The 23676-nt window shown below is 37.4% G+C and overlaps 1 protein-coding gene across 2 annotated transcripts in view; it reads right to left on the bottom strand.

Moving 5' to 3' along the window:
* Window positions 1-9416: 9416 nt before the first annotated feature.
* COG6 (component of oligomeric golgi complex 6) overlaps window positions 9417-23676 on the bottom strand; it is a 34088-nt gene continuing 19828 nt past the window's right edge. For both annotated transcript variants that reach the window (XM_034432246.3, XM_087886716.1), the window contains exons 9-19: window positions 22147-22275; window positions 21967-22058; window positions 21646-21710; window positions 20875-20966; window positions 19266-19383; window positions 18328-18459; window positions 16578-16745; window positions 14221-14328; window positions 11786-11839; window positions 10734-10813; window positions 9417-9866 (exon numbers count right to left, since the gene is read on the bottom strand). In XM_034432246.3, the coding sequence (XP_034288137.1) occupies window positions 9719-9866; window positions 10734-10813; window positions 11786-11839; window positions 14221-14328; window positions 16578-16745; window positions 18328-18459; window positions 19266-19383; window positions 20875-20966; window positions 21646-21710; window positions 21967-22058; window positions 22147-22275 (1186 nt within the window). In that variant the 3' untranslated portion in view covers window positions 9417-9718. The remainder of the gene's footprint in view (window positions 9867-10733; window positions 10814-11785; window positions 11840-14220; window positions 14329-16577; window positions 16746-18327; window positions 18460-19265; window positions 19384-20874; window positions 20967-21645; window positions 21711-21966; window positions 22059-22146; window positions 22276-23676) is intronic.

Below are 23676 nucleotides of genomic sequence, written 5' to 3'. Positions count from 1 at the left end.
CTACTTTGCTCTAATAGATTGAATAGATGACCATTAAAATAGAAAGGCAAGCACAGCAGCTCTTAATTTCTAACTTACCTTAAAAGCATTTGCTCTTTAGTTATTAATTAAGGCTATCCTTTTAATAAAGCATCCAAAGAATTATTATTTTTTTTGTCCAGTGGCCATCTTTATGGGCATTTCACTTTAGCCATTTATTTAGTCTAATAGGAGTTTATTATGAACACAAATTACCTCCTAGCAGAAGGGGGAAATGACTGACATGCAATGTATCGTATTGAGGTAAAAAATAATTATTGTGCCATTTATTTTTTTCAAGGACAGGCATGTTGTGATGCTAAAGTCTAAAGGAAAGTACATTGATTTACAGGAAATTGTTCAGTTTCATGGTAGTCATTTACAAATGTACTTTTAGAGGCCCCCTTCAAATGCTGATAAGCTTTGTACTGGTCCAGCCAAGTCTTCTCCAATAACGTCAGAGGCTCTTTAGGATCAGGTGTGTCTACTGCTGGTATTCAAAGTTCAGGAAAACATTACCTTTACTGTCTCCTCATATAGACAAAACCCAACTGCTTTATAGAAACCTATCTGAAATGGAGGACAGCCTTTCCTAATTTGGTGGGCCCCCCAAAAAATGGCCATGTTTGGTAGAGATAACAAAGTCTCTAGTCCAGTGATAATCAACCTATGACATGTGTCAAAGATGGCATGTTCTGACCTAGGCTTCCTGAGTCAGTAAAACACACGAGTAGTCCCAAAAACCTGCTTTATTTTAACAGCTGTGAATTCTGTTCATTCACAGATGAGTCCCACATAGTTGTAAAGAGTCCTTCGGGATAAGGCTGATAATCACCCACGTTTATCTCCCTTGACACACTGCCAAAGACCTAATTGGCAAAGCCACACGGAGTCCAGAATCAAACAGAGCTTCAGATTTTAAACTGCACAGAATTAACATTGTTGCTTCCTGCAAAGGCCCACATGCCTTTGCTCCTCTTTTAAGTTTTATGGGAGGGGCCAATCATCTCCAAACCCTACTCCCAAATCGTCCTCTTTCTTTTAACTATTCTTGCCTTCTGGCAGCTCAGCGCATGTGCGCATTGGGAACAGGCTCCCCCTGTTCCTCTGCCTCACTGAGGTCCGACTCTGGAGGCTCCGGAGACAGCACGTACTTCCCAGATGGCCCTTTCTCTGCCTCCAACGCAGAGCCCTGACCCAAGCCTTCCCCAGACTCCAGGAATGGCCCATGTTCCTTCCCACCCTCCTCACTGTCCGACTCTGCTACCAGCTCCACAGGCTGCTGGCGGACCACGTGACATGACATGTTTGGGTGACATATCAACATTCACCAACACCCAACAACTATTCTTGAAAGCATGGCCTGTTCTCACATGGGGTTTGGAGGCCGCATAAGAATAAGGTGTGCTCTTGTGCAGTCTTTGGACCCTCCAAAAGTCATGCAAGAGAACCATGCTCTCATGTGGTCTCCAGAGCCTCTGAAAATTGTGCAAAAACAGTGCGTGCTTTCATGTGGTTTTCAGAGGCTGCAGAAACCATGGAAGAGCATTCTCTGAAACTGCTTCAAGAGCGAAGGCTTTGTGTGATCTGGAGCAGCCTCGGATAGGGTTCTGGGATCTGTCAACAGAAAGAGAACATCACTTGAAGGTAAGTGGTATATGCCAGATTTTAGGTAGTGCTGGACTGTGGGGACAATTGTGCTGTTCCCCAAGGTTTGTGTGCTTTAGAGAGTACTGTGAGTCAGCCTTTTTGAGTAGCAGCAGTCTTGCTAGGGTTGAAATCAAGGCCCGAGCCTCATCTTCAGGCCAGTTCAACATTGCCGCCAAGTGCTGCTATTCAGAATGGCCTAGTGGGGGGGGGGCGGGGGGAGCAAGGGAAATAATTATTTTTCTTTTGCTGGGTGGGAAGATGTGTAACACATCAGCAGAGTCAAATTAAGCATGTTCCAAATTTTTGAGGTACCAAGCCCAAAATGTTTGCCATGACTGCTCTAATCCAAGGCATCTGGAGATAATCAAGTTGGAAAAGGCCATCACAGAGAGTACAAGAATATTCTGAAGAGACAGGAGTATTACTAGATTTTAGGCAGTTTATTGTTAGTTTGATCATCATCATCATTAGTTCAAAAGTAATGCACAATCTTAGAGAAATAAAGTTCATCATGATTGAATCAAATATTAACTATTACACCTGTCCACAAATGGTGTTTAGTAGATTCTACTATAGCCTACACTTAATATTACATGGCTCAAGTAAGACACTGTGGCCTTATAACTGATGTCTCTTAGTAACCCATAGAAGTTAGTAAGCATCACTGATCTCTTACATGATCTCATTGATAGTATTGGATATTTTGGTCATTTAGTGCAAGTTGTAAATCTCATTGCTTTGTGATCTAATCCTGCTCATATACAGGAATCCAGTAGAAGCTGCCATTGGCATCATGATGTGGTATCATTAATTTCACACGCTTTCCCCCATGAATATCTACATCATCTCATAATGGAAGAGGCTCCAGTAAGTGAGACAGTTCATCTTGCTTTTCAAAATTGTGAGAAAATATATTTTCTTTCTAAAACCTTCCCTCTATGAAAGAAAAAGTTCAAGACTTTAACAAGTAAAACCTATTTACATAGATTTCTCAAATATAAAAGACAATCAGAAATGGTTTAGTTTATTAGCATTCACAAACTAATGCAGTTGGTAATTAAGATGACTAATTTTTATTACAACAGACATTTCAAAGATTTGGCTTAAGTATTTTCTTATTTTGAAGTCACAGATGTTTGTCTGTTACTTTGTTTAGGTCACTGAAATTAATGAGTAAAACAAATGCAATATTATTTTGCAGTAGTAAATATGCTTTTGTTATGTATCATTATTTATTTATTTTTTAAACAAAGAGTGAGTACAGAGGTAGAAACATATTTGTATTAACAATAAAAATTGCACTTTAAACTTCATCTCTGATTTTTTGAAGTTTATTTATTTATTCAAATTGCCAGCATATTTCAGCTTTGGCATAGTACTTAAACAAGATGGCTGAGCTTGTTTCTTGAGTGGAATCCTCTCAGAATGTAGATCAATATACAATTGATGAAATACCTCCCCATAATTAATTTAAAAACCTTATCAAAGATAAAACTACTTGCACTTAGACAAGACTTTGTCTGGAAAAAGCCTACATGAGTCCTGATGCTGGAAAGAGATTGGGTTTAAAAAAATGTAGGTAAAGGTAAAGGTTCCCCTCACACATATGTGCTAGTCATTCCCGACTCTAGGGGGCGGTGCTCATCTCCGTTTGAAAGCTGAAGAGCCACTGTCCGAAGATGTCTCCATGGTCATGTGGCTGGCATGACTAAACGCTAAAGGCGCACGGAACACTGTTACCTTCCCACCAAAGATGGTCCCTACTTTTTCTATTTGCATTTTTACATGCTTTCGAACTGCTAGGTTGGCAGAAAAAACATAGCATTTATCAAAATCACAACTGGGCATTATGAATTGAGAAAAAACATGCAAGAATTCCAACAAAAATGTACAAACATATTTTGCAGAAATATCAAGAAGTTTCAGCAGGACTGTACCACGTTTTGTGTTAGAGAACTCGAAGCACTTAATACACACAGCTGGTTGGCTGGTTGGATGGATGGATACACTTTATTAAAGTTTGTATAGGACCTCCTTAGTTGGTTTTGTATTTTGTGTCAGAGAACCAGCAGCTAATACACCCAAGCTGAGTGTTAAGAATAATGCCGTGAAATAATAATCACTGCATGGTATTGACTTATACAAAGTTAGTAAAGTTTGAATAGGATCTAGTTGATAGTATTGATTTCAAGACTTCTTATTCAGGAAAATCAACAACTAAACAAGCTTTTAAATACTTTTAAGAACTTTTTAAAAGCAGGTGTGAATAAAATTCATTATGGTGGGATGGGGCAGTTATTTTTACCAACACTTCCATCAATTTCCTCAGAACACAGAAGTTAGCAGACCGGGGGATGCCTGGGATAGGAAGAATCTTGCTTTCTATTAGGAGCCGTTTCTCCTGAGCCAGAGGCCTTTATTTTCACAGAAAGATATTTTGGGATGCCACACGGTGCAAATCAGTTCAAATGTCTTGTTTGAAAAAATCACCAGCTGGTACTCTTTGGCTGATTAGACTTGGTGTCTGTTCAAACACTATAAACAGCAGCAGGTTCCTAATTTCTTCCTGCTAAATCTAATGTGTGGTAGGGTCAATTGAGCATTTTATTTTTACTGTCCAGCGCCACCACAAACAGGAGATTCACAAGCTAAGCTTCAGCTCTAGGTACACTAACAACTTTTCTGGATCCTAACTCTTTATATAATTGTGGCAGGTAGTCCTCGACTTACAACACTTCGCTTAGTGACCATTCAAAGTTACAACAGCACTGAAAAAACAATATGACTATCTTTGACATTTATGACCATTGCAGCATCCCCATGGTCACGTGATCAACATTCAGATACTTCGCAACTGACTCATATTTATGACAGTTGCAGTGTCCCCGGGGTCATCTTTTGTGACCTTATGACAAGCAAAATCAATGGGGAAGCCAGATTCACTTAACAACCGTGTTACTAATTTAACAATTGCAGCAATTCACTTAACAACTGAGGCAAGGAAGGTTGTAAAATGGAACAAAATTCACTTAACTAATGTCTCACTTAGCAACATAAATTGTGGGTTCAATTGTGGTTGTAAGTCTAGGACTACCTGTACATGAAATTGAAATTCCACTCCTAAAGCTCTCAAGGGACAGGTCAATTGTATGAAAAGAAACTTAAGGCTGGCAATATCATGCCCAAATGTCTCTTGCCAGTTGGGATCAAAATCCACCCGTTTCTATATTTTGTTATTTAAAAGGGGGATACCAAGTGTTTGCAAAGTAGCAGCATGAACTATATTCATCTACATATAACAGGAGCTCAGAAATAAAATGGATAAGCTATTTTTATTGTTTATCTAGCAGACTATGTCTGTGTGTTATACGGCCTTACCTGGGATTTTAGCATCCTTTAGCTTTGAAAACTTTTTAAGAAAAATGCTTTTACCAGAGTCTCAAACTGGGTTGGGGCTTCCAAGGAATTGGGGTGGTAATGATCCATGCTTTTTTAGAGCCGAGCAGCTTCGCATAGGCAGAATAATTTTTTTCTCTAAGCTTTGCTTTTTATTTGACCTGTGCTCAACTGTAGGGCTGCAAAGTCAGAGAATACATACAATATATAGATAAACATTCAATGATTAAAAGTAAGTGATAAGAGTTATTTTATGCCTGTGTGGATCGTGGCTGATCCCAATGAAGAAGAGGCTGGTGTGGTGTCGCGCCAGCAGCCTGCACAGCTAGCGCTCGTGTCGGACAGCGAGGAGGCTGAAGAGGATGTGGTGCCAGAGGCAGAGACTCAGCCAGGGCCTTCAGAACCTCCAGAGGCTCCTTCAAGTGGAGAGAGCGAAGTGGAGGAGCCTCTCCTCAATGCTCGGGCACGCAGGGCTGCCAAAAGGCAGGAGTGGCTACTCAGGAGGAGGAGGTCTACTCGAGAGTAGGGCTTGAGGATAATTGGCCACTCCCTTAGCCTATTTAAATCGCACGCAGCTAGTGCGTTCTTGCTGGAAACAACTCTATTATTATCAGAGTATTTTGGTTTATCATATCTTGTTTTCTGGGCTGGTTGCCAACCTTTGCCGGTCTTATTCTTGTTACTTAATAAATTTGATAAGGACCATTGGTGTGTGTCAATATCCTCGGAAATCCGGAGCTGGGGCAGAACAATTTTCAGGGATCATGAGACTGTACAGGTTGAGAATCTTTGCCTCTTCCTATGTACAATCAACATGGCATTCTACATCAATAATATTCCCAGTTCAGGGAATACTTCATTTTCCTGGTTTTTTGTTTTTTTTTTGGCATTGCAAAAAATGGTATATTATTTTGGTATGAAATATATATTGTTATTTTCTGAACTGTATTAGTTCAAATGTTAAAATAACCTTGAAGATTTTAGTTTCGTTTGTAGAAGTTTATGAACAAAGGTTTGGAAGTCTTTGCACATTTATAACTTCTATTTCAAGTTCAAATTGGATTCCCTGACATTACTGTGATACGATGCTAACCCAATTTTATTATCGGTTCCATGGAAATAATTGCTGCCTTATCCTATATTTGTTGACAGTATGTCCTGCATATAATAGGGCTTCTCACAAGCAACCTGCTAAAAATAGCAATCTTATTTGTATTTCAACAAGAAATAGCACTTATTTCAAGTACTATTGAATATTCAATCTATTCTCCAAAGCACCTGAAGGCAGGACAAGAAGTTATGGATGGAAACTAATTAAGGACAGAAGCAACCTAGAACTAAGGAGAAATTTCCTGACAATGAGAACAATTAATGGAAGAACTTGTTTCCAGAAGTTGTGAATGCTGCAATACTGGAAGTTTTTAAGAAGAGACTGGACAACCATTTTTCTGAAATGGTGTAAGGTTTCCTGCCTAAGCAGAGGTTGGACTACCTTCCAACTCTGTTATACTTCCAAAGTTATGAATAGAGAAGTGCTACTCTGGGTGTAAGTTTTGCATCTTATACCTTTTCATCCTTATATTAACTTTTCTGCTTTTTTTTAGCACAATATTCTCTGCTGCTTGCAAGCAGTATGAAATGAAGCAGAAAATCACCCTAATGTGGATTGGATGAATCAGGGGTCCTTACATAACTAAATGCACTTTAGCAGATGGCACAGAATCCTTTAAAAAGACATTTCAGTTGTTAAATGAAATTTAGAGTGACGTCTAAAATTGTTCTTTTAGCTTTGTAAAATTCTTCATCACATCCCAAATGATATTAAAGAACATTTACACAATGGAAACTATTCTAGTGCTCTTTAACCAATTTTGCTGAGAAGCATAATAATCCAGAAAAGAGTCCACTTTTAATGTCAGAGAAGAGGAAGGTGGGTTTCATTAACCAGACCAATCCTTCTTATCACCCTCACTCTCCTGTGTTCAGAGGAGGTTACAGGTCTGCATTGGAGAATCTGTTGTACTTGGAAATGAATCCAGGGCAGTGGTGAAATGTAAAATTTGTTACTACCGGTTCTGTGGGCGTGGCTTGGTGGTGGTGGTGGGGTAATATGACTGAGTGGGCATGGCCAACTTTTTTTTTTTTAACTTTTAAAACCATATTTTCTACAACCTCTTCCGCCAAAGAGGTTGTAAAAAATGCTTTTAAAAGCCTCTGACGATCCCAGCTGACTTGCCTGATCGGCAGACGCTTTTTTTTTTACTTTTAAAAGCATTTTTTCGGCCAAAGAGGTTGTAGAAAAAATGCTTTTCAAGTAAAAAAAAAGCCTCTGATGATTGTGTGGCTCAGCTGGGCGTGGGGGTGGGGAGGGATTTTTGCTACCGGTTCTCCGAACCACCCGCCATCGCTACCAGATCGGGCGATCCGGTCCGAACCGGGAGCATTTCACCCCTGATTCAGGGGTGGGATTCAGTCTATTCAGACCAGTTCAGATGAACTGGTAGCTCCAACAATCAGCTGAGAGCGAACCGGTTCGCTCCGACAATCAGGTGGGCCCGCTTGCCCACCTCTGTGCTATACTGACCTATATTTCCTTTGTTTGAAGCCCAGCTGACAGGCGTGGCAGAGCGGATTGCCGCACCTTAGCTGTTTTAATCAGTTTTAGAGCTGTTTTCCAGCACATCGCTTAGCGAACCGATTGTTACACAGGTTGAATCCCACCACTGAATGTATCCCAGCATTTTCAAACTAGGCAGCACAGAATTACACCAAGGATCAACAAGGCGAAGAACAGACTTTCCAGGAAGGCATTCAACAGAATAGAGTAGAAATAGAATTCTTTATTGGCCAAGTGTGATTGGACACACAAGTAATTTGTCTTCGGTGCATAATCTCTCATAAGATCTTCAATTCTCCAATATTTTGGGGATGAATCGGCACATTGGAAGAGCAAGCCATGAGCACAGAATTTAGCGTTATGTGGGCTTACCCATTAATATTTACTTACGTTATGTGGGCTTACCCATTAATATTTATTATAATATACACCTAAGGCTTTAGAAAGGATGGAAAGCTATACTTTTGCAAGCTAGCAAAAATATAGCTTTCCATCTTTTCTAAAGCCTTAGGCGTATATTATCAATGCTCAGTTGAATCTACCTGTGCCTTTTCTTTTCTTTTTTTTACCATTGTAAGCATATTCCTAAAGAGAGGCCTCACTGGTCTTCCATTCCTCATTTTTATTTACTAAAAATGCTGATAGAGACTAAATTCTGTTTTAATTTGAAGCATATGCCAGTTTCCTTACTAATTTTGACAATAAAATAATCCTTTACAGATTAAAAAATGGAAGGGAGAAGAGGGTCTTGTAGGTACCAAGAGAGGTTTTAACACAGAGAAAAAGGTGCATGGTGTGAAAAAAGGAATCATGTGTTTTCAAAAGTATTCGATCTCTCCATATTTTGAGGTAATCAAACAAATATAAAAATCTGCTTTTTGAGCACAGCATATAACATTTGTGAAACCTGTTCAGTGTCACTCTTAAACTATAGAATGCACATTTTCAATCTTCTCTTCTGGCTTTCAGGAAAGAGCTTGAGAGCTTTCTCTTCAGCTGCATCTTATTAGTTATTTTAATAGTTTAATTTTAATTTAATTTAATATTTAAATTTATATACCGCCCTTCTCCTGAAGGACTCAGGGCGGTGAACAGCCAGAAGTAAAAAACATCAAATACAAAATTTAAAAAACAATTTAAAATATATATTAAACAATTTGGCTCGACAGTTAAAATCCCCCATTTAAAAATCCAAATTAAAATTACACAATTGGAGAGATTAGGCCAGCCCGGCTTGATGAAATAAAAAGGTTTTGAGGGCCAACGGAAAGTACGTAAATCCGGAATAGAATTAATGGTTTTAAATTTTAAGTGGTCCGTAAATCTGGAATAGTATTAATGGTTTTAAATTTTAAGTGTTTTTTTTTTTAATCTTCATTGCTAGCATATTGAATACTTGATTATAGAAAGGATACAACTTGTAGGATTTTTTAAAATAAAATTTCTGAAAATCTCCAGTGCTATTAAAAACACAAAACTCATGGAATCTAGTCCTTCTTCCCCAAAAAATTACTCCTACCAGAGTTTGCTAAATTTTTGGTTTTTTAACTCACTAAATCAATAAGAAAAGATATTTTTCAAAAAAAAAAAAACAGGGAGTATTAGCACTGGGGTTTTAATCAAATAAACTAAAATGTGGTTTGTACATAGGCTCAATATAATTTGTTAAAAACTCTTGAAGGAAAAATAGCAGGACAATACCTATACTGGCTCAATCACCAAAATAAGAAAATGCTTTGGTTCCACCATTTATTTTACCATGATAATAAAAAGTAATCTGAATTATGACAAAGCTTTCCCAAGTTGTAATAAATTACTTTAAATGCTGGCATGCAGCAAAGCTGTTATCCAGCAATACAATTTAAACTCCCCCCCACCAAAAAAAAGTCAGTGGGGTTTCAGCTAAATTACATGCAATCCAAGCAACAGTCTTCTGCAAGAAAAAACTCAGTTGTCCTTGCCCGTTTCAAAGTTGCGTTATGTCCATTCTCATGTAATGCAGTCAGCGTATTAAAAGGCAGGTTTGGAGCGATAAGATTAGGAGAGAAGCGACTGAACCTGATGAGGAGATCTATATAATATAGTTTCCGGATCTTTATAAGCATTATCAGGATTCATCACAGCTGCATAGAGTTCAGTGTAAGCTCGGCAGATCAATTCTGTGGACTGTTTTATTATCTGTTGTCTAAAACACAACCAGAATTAGACATGTAAATATACAACTGATGATAACAGAATAAACAGAATAAACATAGAAAGTTCCTTGATGAGCGAGAACCTGTCCCCTTTCTTTGCAGGAAGAAAAAATGAAGGCCATCCTAATAGCTCCCTGCCTCTACTCACTGCAAATGAATACAACCTCTTGCTGTAGGCAGAAGGCAGATGCTGTTGGGCAGCAATGGCAGGATGGTCTGAGGCTCTACACAATGCAAAGTTATGTGATTTCTGGGGCCAACCTCTTCCCCCAATTATTTGGCAGCAGTGCAAAAGTTGTGCCTTGACCTCTGAAACAGCCACAAGGAGTAAGACTTTCTTTTATGAATTTGTATACACCCATACCTTTTAATGATGATGATGGAAATAAACTGTAGCAATCAGTTTAATCATTCTTCTGGGATTGCCCCCCCCACACCCATGTCCCTTTTCTATACTGGAACAGTATACAATTTGCAGCTAAACATGTGGCTGCAGCCCCTTTATTCCTCAAACGAATGGTTAGATGTAAAATAGCTATGCAAGCAAACACAAAAGATGGCTACAATCAACTTCCTGGCAAAAGTATTGCACCCATTGAAAAGAAGAGTCTTTCAGCCAAACAATATGTTTCCAAAATGGTCCTGCTGCCTGCCTCATATAACAAAAATCGACTGAATCAGTAAGCTGTCATCCGCCAGTGCATTGGCCAGTCAAGGGCACTTGAAACATGCTTAGTCCCCAAATCAGCCCCCTTATGTTTAAGCCTTTGACTGTGATTCTTATGTAAGTCACATGCAAAGGAAAACAATGAATTCTGATTCTGTCAAAGAAAGGAAGAAAGAAACATTTTACTTACTTAACAGCTGTGCTCAGGAGAAAGTTTATCTGTGGCATTAACAGGCCATCAGGAGCAGACAAATAACGATCAAACTGGACCTGTCACACAAAGAAAGGCAGATATTAATCAATGTGTGGTCCTCAAAAGACAGGCCCATTGCTCAGAAGGCAAGAATTAGAGCCAAACACTCTTCAAAAGTATTCTAATGCTCCAGGGAAGGGAGAATCTGGATGCACAAAAAGAAAGCTGACCCCCAATATACCTCAACCAAAACTAAGCTGTAGCATGGAGATGTTTCACACTAGCCCAACTCTTTGTATGAGGAAAGGGAGTCAGTCCAGCCTTGTTCTTTTTTCTCTCTTCGCATTTGCCTCATTCTAGTCACTGCTCCTCACTACGTGGGTTAATTTCCCCTCACAGAAAAAAAAACCCCTGCTCCTTAATTGTAATCCTTTATAGTTTATACATGTCAATTATTATTTTTTTCCAATTTGAATTATCAACAACTGTCAAACCTAAACATATTTTGAAGTGACGCATTCCAACTTTTGCCTTAGAATGCAATTTCTGAAGTCTCTCATGTTATAAAACACTACCAAATGTACTATATCAAAATAACTTATCTGGGGGGGAAAACTGATATGAAAATGAACATGAAATCTGAATCAATGTCATGTCCTCCTTAACATCACAGGAAAATTTGTTGTTCTGTAGTGGATTAACTAGAAGTGAGTGAAGAATTAAGTTATAAAATTCCTTTACATTATAGTGAAATATCACACCCCCTCCCCAGGGTTTCCATTATTTATTAAACCCACAGAAAAAAAAAAACAACCAAATCCTGAACTGAACTTTAAGAACACTTAAAGTTTTTGTTTTTTTTCCTTTCCTTTATTTCTAAAATTTTAGATCGAAAACACATTGGAATACAAATTAGCCCTCTTGTATCTAGAGAAGCATCTTCTAAACAGTGATAACACAATGACAAAGAAACTAAAACACCCACTCTCAAAATCCTATCCCAGTTTTCCTCTCTTCTCTTGTACAACAGAGAAAATGATTTATCTCACCATTGCAGCTTTTAATGACATAGAATCCATACTGGGTACATTAGCCAAGGGACCCTAAAATTAAAGCAGAGATAAATAAATGAATAATTACATAGAATCAGTGTTTTAATAAAATCAAACCAAAAGCTACTTTGCCACAAGCCCTAAAACTGTAGCATGCTATGGATATTTATGGAATCATGCAATGATTATAGTTACTGAATTTTGGAGATGGCAGGTGCCACAAATCTCTAGATCAAATTTTGAAGTGAGTAATTTACTAATCTGGTGAAAGAAAACCAAATTAAGAGTGCTAAATAGCTAGCTATTGACTTTATGGAGGACAACTGACATATAAGTCCACTGATTAATAATGTTTTTGTAGGTATATTACCCAAAGTAATTTTGATAACATGAAATTGGGTCTTGTCTCTAACCAAAATTTCAAAAGTTTTAAGATATTTCTGTTCCAACAAGAACTTGCTTGGTTACTGGTTCTGAAATTCTGAATTATATTTATCTCAATATGTAAACTTTGCCTCTGTGAAATCGTAACCTTAATATCTCCTGTTTGTCATCCATGCTTATGCTAACATAGAGGAAAATGCTCTATCATATATTGTTCCTATAAAGGAGCATGAAGATAACTCACTGATGGAGTAATGCAAGTAATGTTAAGAGAAAACAAATAACTCAGTTCTAGCAATTATGATGAATGTGCTACAACAAGCAAGGATTCTAAGTCGAATTGAAAGCAATGATTTCACTAGCTTACAAATGTATACTTATTTGGATATATTAGTGAAGGATGAGAGAAGAAAAGAAGTGAAAGAAATAAAGAGGGAAAGTAGAATATTGCAGGAAGAGAAAGCACAAGCCGTGTATGAAAATGGATTAGAAGATTGGAAGCCACCCAGAAGATGGGCAGACATATTGTTTTAAATAAATAAACCAACAAATAAGGTAATCTCCCCAAAGAATGAAAATTGATACAAGGAAAGTGGTTACAGAATGCTGTTTAGAACAGACACAAAAGTGGTATGCTACAGAGTGCCTCAGATCCATGAGTGTGAATATAAAAAAGAGTTTATTTTTATTTTATTATAGAAAAAGCAACGGGCTTGAATTATGGAAAATTTTGTGTGAGTGTGCAGCTGAAGGCTGGTTGTTAAACTTCCATGATGGAAATATAGTATCTATGAACATAAATGGAATATTTAGTGAATGGTTTAACATCAAGTAGGCCCTCAGTAGGGTATTCAGAAGAATAAAGGACATCCCTTTAATTGTTTAAGGTATTTATGGATAAACATATAAAGAATGCTTGTAGCAATGGAACAAATGTATTTGGAGGGGCATGAAGTACGTGCACTTTTGTACACAATTACAGTGTTAGCCGAGGACTCAAAATTATTCGTAAGAAACCTGGGGAAATGTTTATTATTAGAATGGAAAAACCAATAGCAACATTATACTATATATGAATTTTAGCAGAAAGATGGTAGACAGTATGTAAGGAATGAATGTTTATCAAAAGAAGCAGAAAATGGCTGTGTAAGAGCATAGAATTGCCATGAAGGAAAGGAAAAAGCCATACAAATTATAGTTGGGTGGCACTGGTGAGCTCCCCAAAAAGGAGAGAGGATTAAAGAAAGGGTAATGTATTACTATGTATTCATATGCTTCAACAAGAATAGTTGGCAGCTGTGAAAACATATGGAGAGATATAATGAATTGTGTTGGTATAAATCAAATTTAGCTCTATTTTTTCTTCTTATCTCATGCCTTTAATTTCTTTGGCTTACTAATTCTTACTCTTTCTGGGTTTTGCAAAATATTGCTTGCCATGAAAGGAAACAGTATGATGGGTTTTGCATGTTATGTAATTATAGCCATACACGTAAACTCCTTTTTGAAACTAAGACTTTCAGAAAGAATTATCCTTCCTGCTAAAGAAAAAGAAACCAGGAATTCTGAAGTATCTATTTAGATCCTAACTAAATATAGTAGATTTACATTTGCAGTTCAGGGTATCTGATTGAATGGAAATATTGGCTGAACAGCCATAGGAGTTTCCAAGTAACACAAATATGCAATCAAAAATAAGCAATCCAGTAACACTTACTCAGTACTGTGACAGTATTTGCACGTCATAATTATCTATTAAATAGCTAAGAAACGGAACCATTTGGCTAGTGTGCTGTATACTCCCATTGGCTCCTTCCAGGAATAGGAAGAATGGTGTATCTTACATCCATGCTTATAAACCATTCCTAATGGTTGAACATGTTACTCAAATGTAGGCTGATGGGGATGGTAGCAGGTTTCTTAAACATGAATATATTTTGCAGTCTAAAGATGTTCACATGAAAAGTTTAAATGTTAGGCAAAACACATAAAAAGAGGCTTGTCAGAAATGAGTATTGATATTGATAGTTTCCAAAATTATTGCTCACCTGCTCTGTCTTGTGTTGCTGTACCATGTTATAAATATAACTTAGACCCACTCTAGTTAATACGTAAGAAGCTTGTTCATTTATAAGGGTATCCAAATGTGCTTCAATCTAAAATAAAGACAGTGAATTTTTCATTTATTGCAAAGTATTTACAGTTATCATATGTAATATATTAATTTAAAAAAACTGGTAATGAGTTTGTGTAAGTTACATGCCATGAGTCTATGGATATGTAAATTCAATCTCCCAGCTGGAGTTTATGATGTTTTGAATTGTACTATTTTTTCCCAATCATCCTACGCGTATTGCAATGGCATTTTGCACAACCTGACTAGTCAGAAAGTTAATTCCATAGTGAAATGTTTTTTGAATCCTGTCTTTGGAGATGAAGCAAACATCAATGAAGAATGCACATTTTTTAATTTAAAAAATGCAACAATATTGTTAAATTAACTGCCAAAGAAGAAATAAGAGGAATACATAAATGATAAATTGTATTTTTCACTAATGGACATAATCTTTATCAAACCCATGCATGTTCAGCTTGTAACCTTACTTGTAAATGACTGCTATTCTCCAAAATGGATGAGAAGTATGTTTTAGAGTCAGTACTGAGAACAATTCATTGTATGTATTATTTTTAATATCACAACAGGCTCTGTTCGGATAGTATCTTAGTTTAGTTAGAGGATTCTATTGTCTACATAGGTAGCTTCCTATCTTTGCATTTTGTCTGGCCTTGGAAACAACAATTAAAGTTAGGGAAGGGCAAACTCTTCTATGCATCCAACAGCTGTTTTGAAATAACCCATGGCCAGATTGAAATATGCATGTTTTAGACAGTATATAGGACAAAATATGAGTGTTTTGTTCTGGCTAAAAACTGAAATAGTTACTTTGGTGGTGGGGGGAGTGGAGTAAGAGCAGGACAAAGTCAAGACCCAATGTTTCCTTGCTGACATCATCAGGGGAGATAAAAATGGTATTGGAAAAATTGGAGTGTAAAGAGGCTGGTGGGATTTTCTGTGCCCAGATATCATTAGCAGCTGAGAGGAGTCAGAGAAAGTGTAAAAGAGTACAGAGATAACCACCATTACATAAATATCAGCTTAGCTCTTTAAGAAACCATGGGGTTAAGAAAAAAAAACCCTTGATTGTCCCCTAGATTCTCTTTAGTATAAGAAGGGAGAAAATCCTTGTCAGGCTTTTAAGAGAATGTTATTGTACCTTATTGTAAAGAATCAGGAAGATGACCTTAAGAAAAATGGGCAAGAAATGTTACATAATAGACAAGAACTGTTATATAAGCAAAAACAGTAGGAATATTCTTTAAGTCCCAGGAAAAAAGATAGAAGAATCTCAGGCAGATTTCTTCCTGATTCATTGGGCTATAACAGGGTGAATAAAGCATAAAACATAATTGTGTCTTTAAGATTCTGTTACTATACTTTACCTCAATAAAGTACAGCCTTACCCTCCCTTTGGAGTCTGATCTACCTCAAGGGCTGACACCTTAAAAGCAAGGTGCTAATTGCTCATGTGATGTCTGCTTTCTGACGTTGTCTACTCAAAGGGTGGACAGGAGGGAAGACACTGGGAAGCCTGGAATGCAGGAGACTGAAGATAAATCACTTGGAAGAAGGGGGGAGAGAATGGAAGATGTACCCTAATCTTGTGCTACTAACTGTGAAATAACACCAGGATCCTCCTAGGTTTTGTTTCACCCAAAACCAAATCTCCACTTTGTGTTTTTGACAACAAAACATTTAATCAGAACTTTTAGGACGTAGTGGTTCATTTGGTTTAATCATGACTAAAACAAAGGAAGAAACCATGGTGCTGCAAGCCCAAAACCTGTTTGCATCTCAGCTTAATAGGCTGCTAAAAATATGATTTAGTAAAGTTAATTGTAGGATAAACATAACCAGATAAAGTCTGTAACTCAACCATCTATTGCCAAACACAGCTCAATGATACCTGCTCCTCCCACCCATCTCATAGCTGGATCTAGAAAAATCTAGGAATTTCATCTAATTACAATGTAAAATGTTTAAAAATGAAGAATCCATCTAATAAATTATCCACTGGATAGCAACTGCAATTTATGTGCGCTGTCATTTAAAAAAAAAAAAAACAACAGCTTGCAAATATGGCTCAGCTTTTTACGTTTCACTGCTTTGCTGCATCGGGGTTCTTAACCCCCATTAATGATTTTTTTTGTGGCTGCATGCACCAGAGTGTTTACTTTAAATATAAAGCTGTGAGGATACACACATTTAAGAAGATTGTGTTGTATTTATTCCCTGTTAATGGTTAATGGCAAAGAAAACATCAGAAGATTGACTTTGGACATTTACCTGGTATTGTAACATTTCTAGCCTTTTATCTGTGAATTCAAACAGAGCCAGCATTGTCTTCATCATATGAAGTGAATTCACCATAAAGGTTGCCATGTCAGCAGACCCCAAGTTACTGGCAGACATAGTACACATCTGCAACAGAGGATCCAGCACACAAGACAGAACCTAGAAGAAAGCAGGAAGAGCATTACACTGACTCAGAGCAACCCTTGGGTATTTTCCCGTTCTATTACTCCCCAAAAGAAGGAAGCTAATGCTGGGGGGCGGGGAGGAGTTTGCCGGCCTTCGAACACAATTTCAGGTCTTATAAATAAGCACTGCCAGCCATTTGCTCTTCTAATTTCCACATTTCAATCCAGTGTGTTTGCCAGCCGCTTATGCAACTTTTCTACATTTAGTCATGCTTTATTTGTTAATGTCAGAAAAGGATGTTGCATAGGAAAATTGCGTAGGCATAGCCAGTCCAAAGCAGAAGTGATAAAAACATAGATAGCTGATGATGCTTGTTGATGAGGCTTGCAGTATCCAAGCTATTCTGGGGGGTGGAGCTTGAGGGAAAGTTCAAGTTGCAAGAATGCAGTTTTAATGGCAAATGTTCAAAACAACTACCTACTCGTTCAGCACAGGCTGCTTGCCAAAGGTGGGGATCGTTTTCCCCGTTGTAAAACTCAACAAGTATCCACCAAGTTTGCCTTTTGAAGACAGTGGGCTTTCCCCAATCTGAATGGAGTCAGTATGTTTCTTCCAAAACTTGAATACTGGATCATCATATGACTGACCTAATCTTACCACTTCTTATTTTGAGATGTTAAGCAAATCACCATGGACATTAAGTGAATCTATGGTTGTTGAGCAGATACTGAGACTGTTAAGCAGACCTATTGTTTGCTATGGGGTGTTTTGGCCAAAAAATAGAAATGCCAATTTTTGGCAAAAAAACAAAAACAAAAAAAAACCCTATTAAATCACAGTGCTGAGGATAGCGGGATGCTGCAAACACCTATAAGTGCAGGCCAGCTGTCAAGCATCCAAAATATGCTCTTGACTGGAGTGGGGCAGTTGTAACTCTGGAACTGGGTTTTAAGTACCTTGGCAGCGGCAAGGAGGGAGATGTCTAACTCTGAACAGTTGCTAAGTGACTATGCTACAAGTATGTCAAGCACTACCTGTAGCCCAATTTACAGAACTTAAATTTTAGAAAATGACAGTGTTAAAATCTGCAAAATGTACTCCAAACAATTTTGAAGACAGGCTATTTCTTTGGGGGGGGGAGAAGGTCAAATACATTATTAATTCTAGAGACTCTATAATTTAGCTTTCAAAATGAGCTTAGAAAAGTTAGCATCCACCAACTAATGCCTGTTCTGTATTATTCTATCAAGAGATGGAATGGAGCCTGATCTCCTGGGTTACAGGAGAGGAGAGGCTTATAGCTCTCTCTTCCTGAGTTTAGAGGACAGAGTATCGGAGTAGCCTGTTCTCTGCTTTTGAAGCCAGAGAGGCAAGCTTGGCATTTAATTCGACTTAGTTCCTTGGTGAGACTAGCAAACACAGCCAAAGATTATAGAAAGGATTAACTACTATTACTGATCAAATTTTAGGCAGCTTCCTTTTTTGAGAGAGAAGTAACATATAAAATGCGAAATAGTGAAACAAACGCTGCCATCTTTTCCACATCCTTAGTGAAACGACTGGCAATTAGCAGGATTATGTTCATACAGATAAGATGAAATGAACATTAATTTACTTGTCCAAAGTCTGTTTGACGAGTATCCAAAGGAATAACACAAGAGTCATGGGATGATAGTACTTCACGCAGCAGAGCAAGTGTTTGATTCAGTGCAGGACTTGGACCAAGGTCTGCAGGTGGCAGTTCAACCTACAAAAGGAAGCAAAGTATCTGAGTTCAGAAGATGTGTTTATATTGAAGCCTAGGTACACAGAGGAACAGAATAGTAATCAAAAACTCCGCAAATAAATATATTATGGTTTATTAGAACAATGTTCTCCAATCTGGTGTCCTTTAAAAGATTTGGGCTTCAACTCTAATAATTTCCAGCTAATGTCGCCTTTCAGTTTGGGAAGACCATGGGGTATACAACATGAAAACGGTTACACATACTTGTCTATTTACAATTTTTGTAATCTACTACAATCCAAAGACTCTGGTGATCACCTAGACAAGCAAATAAAAAATCTTTAAGCAAACATGAAATCCAGAAGGTTCCAGATTGGGGAAAAGAAATTACAATTTACAATATGTCAGCAACAATCCTTCAAACTCCCACCTAGTTTGAAAGAAAAAAGTGGAAAAAAGGAAGCCATGATGCCAATGACAGCCAATCAGGTTCTGCCACGCCTTCAAACAGCCCATCCCAAGCGGCTCTTGCTATGGGTGCCACCTCTGTAAAAGTGGTAGCTAGAGTGTAGAAGCAAATTGGAGAACAGGATAGATAAGATCTGTGACTGACAAGCGTGCTGATTGACACAAGAAGCAGAGGTATGTAATGCAAAATAAATGAGTTTGAGGATAACTTCTCAGTATAGCACAGATCAAGTTTCCCAAATTACTGAGCAAAGGATTTGTTGGTGACTAAAACTGAGAAATGCAACCCTGAAGTCAGCCTTTTGTAGTCCTATATATTTAGCAGAAGAGTATGTATGTAAACTGTTTTTCAAACAGACCTTATCCAGCAGTTTACTCGCATGGAGACTCAAACTATTGAAGAATATCTTCTTGCTCAAAAGGTGCATCTCTTCTATCGTAGTTAACAGCATGGCTGCACTGTTTCCTATAATATTACTGAAATTGAAAATAAAAAGTATGTGTATGAGACAGGGAATAAGAAAATTTATTTGATTCAGAGATTAGAAGGTGCAACTATTCCATCTAGGAAGAGACTTTTTTTAAAAAGGCCAATTATATTTGTAAAATGTTATGCCTTGCAATAACGAAAAGTTGTCTCTCCCCTCAGTTCTTCCTTTCTATGTTTCTCAAGAGCCAGAAGGAAGTTCACCCTGGGAAAACTACTATGTCATCATGAAGCAAGACTATGACTGAAGCTGGGAGAAAGTTGCCAGGGCAAAAAAAAAACACAACAAGCAACACCATCTCCATTCCAGGCTAAAGCAAAATCTGCTCACTTTTGAAACAGATTTAAAGGACACTGAGACAAATGACCACCTACTCAGAAATTCTCCTCAGAAAAAAGAAAAGTGGGATATAATCAGGGTAGAATTTCAGATCTGAACCAAAAGGGAGACTATTTTTTTTTTAGTATTTTCCTTCAAGAGCATGGTCTGCTTCCCCCCACCCACCCCCACTGGATCAACCAAGTGTGGACCAAGTGTAGATCCATTGGTTGTGACATAAATTGACCAACTGGCTTGTCACCTGAGCCTTATATAATAGGATGAGACAGAATGACTGGCCCAAAGTCACTCAGCTGGCTTTCATGCCTAAGGTAGGACTTGAATTCACAGCCCCTGGATTTCTAGCCTGGTGCTTTAACCACTAAGTCAAACAGCTCTCTAAAACTCCATCCTAAAAGTCTGTCTTGTTCAGTGATACAGAAATACATTTTATACCATTTGCTAAATTTATCAGTTGACGGCTAAGGGCTCCCCACCATTCTTCTCTTAGAGGCCTCTTCTAGAAGGCCACAAAGAAGCTGTCTTTTCCCAAATCACATAGGCCTATCTCCAGTTCAATGGGAGATGGAAGTATTTGGAAAGAGTGGAGTATCTAATGGGATTATCCACTGAGGTTCCATAAAATTTAATATTGTCACTGATACTGTTTAAATATGATCAGAAACTGCTACCATATTTTTCTGAGTATAAGACGCACCTTTCCCCCCCCTAAAAGAGGGTGAAAATTTGGGTGTGTCTTATACACCAAATGTAGCCAGCCCAGCTTCTGAAACGGATGTGTCAGAGGCTGAAAAAGCAAGGTGCAGAGCTCACAACTAATGAACCTGTTGCTAAAGTTCACCTCTGGGAACAGCTGATTGAGGGTATTCCGGGAGGCCGATCCACCTGCCAATCAGCTTTTTTCTTATTTTCCTCCCCAAAAACTAAGATGCGTCTTATACTCTGGTACGTCTTATAGTCCGAAAAATATGGTAAGTGCTGATGGCATAAAGCTATGTAACAAGAGAACATGCCAGATATTACAATATCTCAATGCCAGATATTACATTGCAAAGCAGTATAGGGACATTGTGTTATACTACAATGCAACCCTGTAACCCAACCAGTTCTTCCCAAAACGATCTTTTAAAAATTTGCTTACCTAATGGTGTGATGATAAAATTTGAGAAGATTACAAATTTTATACAGAAGGACTGCGCCAGGTTCAGCTATAATCACCTGTTCAATTCGAACCTGAGGAAACATTTTTTTTTTTTATTGCAAAAGTTTTACAATTACATTTTCACCCCTTTTTTCACCCCCCCGCCTCCCTCCCCAAACTTCCCGTCCTCCCTAACCCTCCCTAACCCTCCCCCCCCCAGACTTCCCTATTATATACTCATAACTAATAACACTGATATATATACCTGAACCCATCCCTCCCCCTACATAATTTTCCCTCTTTGTCTCTTTATATTAAAATATTTCTAATACATTGTTTTCAAATAAAAGCTATTTGATACTTTCTAATTTGGTATTTGTTCTGAACATATTCTATCCACCTTTTCCATTCCCATTCATAAGTCTCTTGTGAACAATCTTTTAAATATGCTGAAAGAAACATTTTTAAAACATACTGTTCAAATACACATTTCATCTTCAAGAAAATAACAATGTACAATTTTAAGATTACAGTATTCCTTTTAAGGCTAGCAACCTCTGTAGGGATATATACTGCACGTTCATTATTTAATTTCGTTTCACATAATAATGAAAGATGCAATCTCCTTGGGAAATAAGCAATCCACAAGGTTCCTTTTTATGCAAGTAAATATGCTATTATTTGTAAACTGCTTTTTCATTCCTTGTTTCTTAATATATGGGGCTGATGAAGTTTGAATACCAAGGGTTTTCATAAAACCAAACATTTCACCTTGAGTGGCCGGCAAACTCCTTCTGTGATGTGCCCAACTATTTCTTGCATATTTTCTTCCACTCCTGAAAATAAAAACAGTGTACATTAGAAATAGGAATGTTAGTTCCTGTCATTTAGAAAGAAGAAATTCAACCACTGAATTTCTTTTCCCCAAAACAGTGCTTCTCCTAAAGTGGCAAAAATTCCACATTCTTCCTGCAGCATTTAGCTTCACCCCATATGTAATCTTTAGGACAGAAAAATCCCAGATGAAATTCCTCTCCTCGGAATCCTGCCTCAGAAGATCCCAAACCCACAATTCTTGGCTTTCTACAATACCTTCTGTGGTTATGTGTTTCAAGAGAGCCTCCAGGTGCTCTTTTTCAGAAGCAGTAGCCTGATGCAGCCAAGCCAACATGTCTCCCACATATCTAAAGCCAAAAAAAAATTCTATTAAAAATGAATCTTCCTTTTCATAGTAATTAATGCTATAAATGTGCAATGCCGCAAGTAATGTACCTCAAAGGATCATGTGAATGCATTTCAATTGGTCGAGGTGTTCCTCCTGGACCTCCTCTAGTAAGAGCATCTATAAAGCCCCGGACCACAGTACTTCTTCTGGCTGTTCCAAACTCATCAAGAGTATATCTACAATGGGGGGTGGGTGGGTGGAAATATGCACTTACAAGTTATGGACATTTTAGTTGCCCTCCTTAGTGATCAAAGGGTCTTGTTTTATGGAAATGCAAGACTATTATACATAAAATTCCACAGCCTAGATAATTTACCAGCAGATGTCCAACACCAACATATTTTTAATGGCCACCAAATAATGTGAAAACTTTGTTGTCATGCTTCAGCATGCAAACAGAAACTTACATTTCACAACCTAAGAAAATAAATTATTTATTCTGTTTCAACTATCATTTTCATTAGGATTCAATATAAAATGGGAAATTGCAGAAATTACATAAATTGGAAAACATAGGCATTCAGGCCACTATCAAACTGCCTGAAAACAAGTAAAATGATTTGTTTACTTGCTTTAAAGCAGTGGATAATAAGCTCACTGGAACAAGTTGTAACCATTATTTGTTCTAGCAATAGCCAGGACAATTCCGGAAGAAACATTTAAAAGAGCAAAGTATGCTATAAAAAAGACTTTTATAAATTAATGTTTATATTAATAAACAACACAATTCCACTTTTAATTTCATATTAATTTTCATAATTCCAACTGTAATTATATTTTAATTCAGCAGAAAGCATCTATTGGAAAAAACAAGCCACTCTATACTTTGATTCAACATCAAAATACTAAGTCTTTAAAAATAGCACAGGTCCCTTAATCTTTTTGAATGATTGCACTGTATGCTGTATGTGAATATTGCCTGATGCTTTATTGTTCTTGCAAAATGGATGAGGAGAATCAAAGGGGAAGTGACTGTAGTTTTGGTGAGAAACTCATTATCGCTTTCTATCCTTTGGAATCCAAAAACCCTTCACTTTTAATACTGGAATACATTCTAGTATTAAAAATGAAGGTTTTCATAAGAAGAAACATCAACTGGGAACAAAAGTTAAGGAATATATCTGAGGGAAATTCATCTTCATTTTTAAGACACCTAAGGAATATACTGTACCTATTAATTTCAGTGAGGTATGTATTTTAGTGAGGTACCATATTGTATCCAGATAAGGCAGCTGTTGATATGGTCTTGATAGACATTCCAATACTGCCACCTTGTGGTAAATCTTAAATATATCTATATTCTTCTCACAAGATGTCAAAAAGAAAGGCATCAATTGTATCACTCATAATATCTAAATAATAAATAATGCAGAGCACATCATTAGACTTCTATGAATGCCTTTGTTGTGACCTATATAGATCCCTAAAAAGTATCTCTAAAAGTAATGATATAAATTTAATTTAATTTAATTTAATTTCCAATTTATATACCGCCCTTCTCCCTGAGGACTCAGGGCGGTGTACAGCCAAGATAAAAAAAACATAGAATACAAATATTAAAACATTTAAAAATATAT

The sequence above is a fragment of the Pantherophis guttatus genome, chromosome 1 (assembly GCF_059756535.1).
Source record: "Pantherophis guttatus breed Tessera chromosome 1, ASM5975653v1, whole genome shotgun sequence".
NCBI classification, from domain to species: Eukaryota; Metazoa; Chordata; class Lepidosauria; order Squamata; family Colubridae; genus Pantherophis; species Pantherophis guttatus.
The sequence above is the reverse complement of the archived record's forward strand: the minus strand, read 5'-3'. Positions and strand labels throughout refer to the sequence as shown.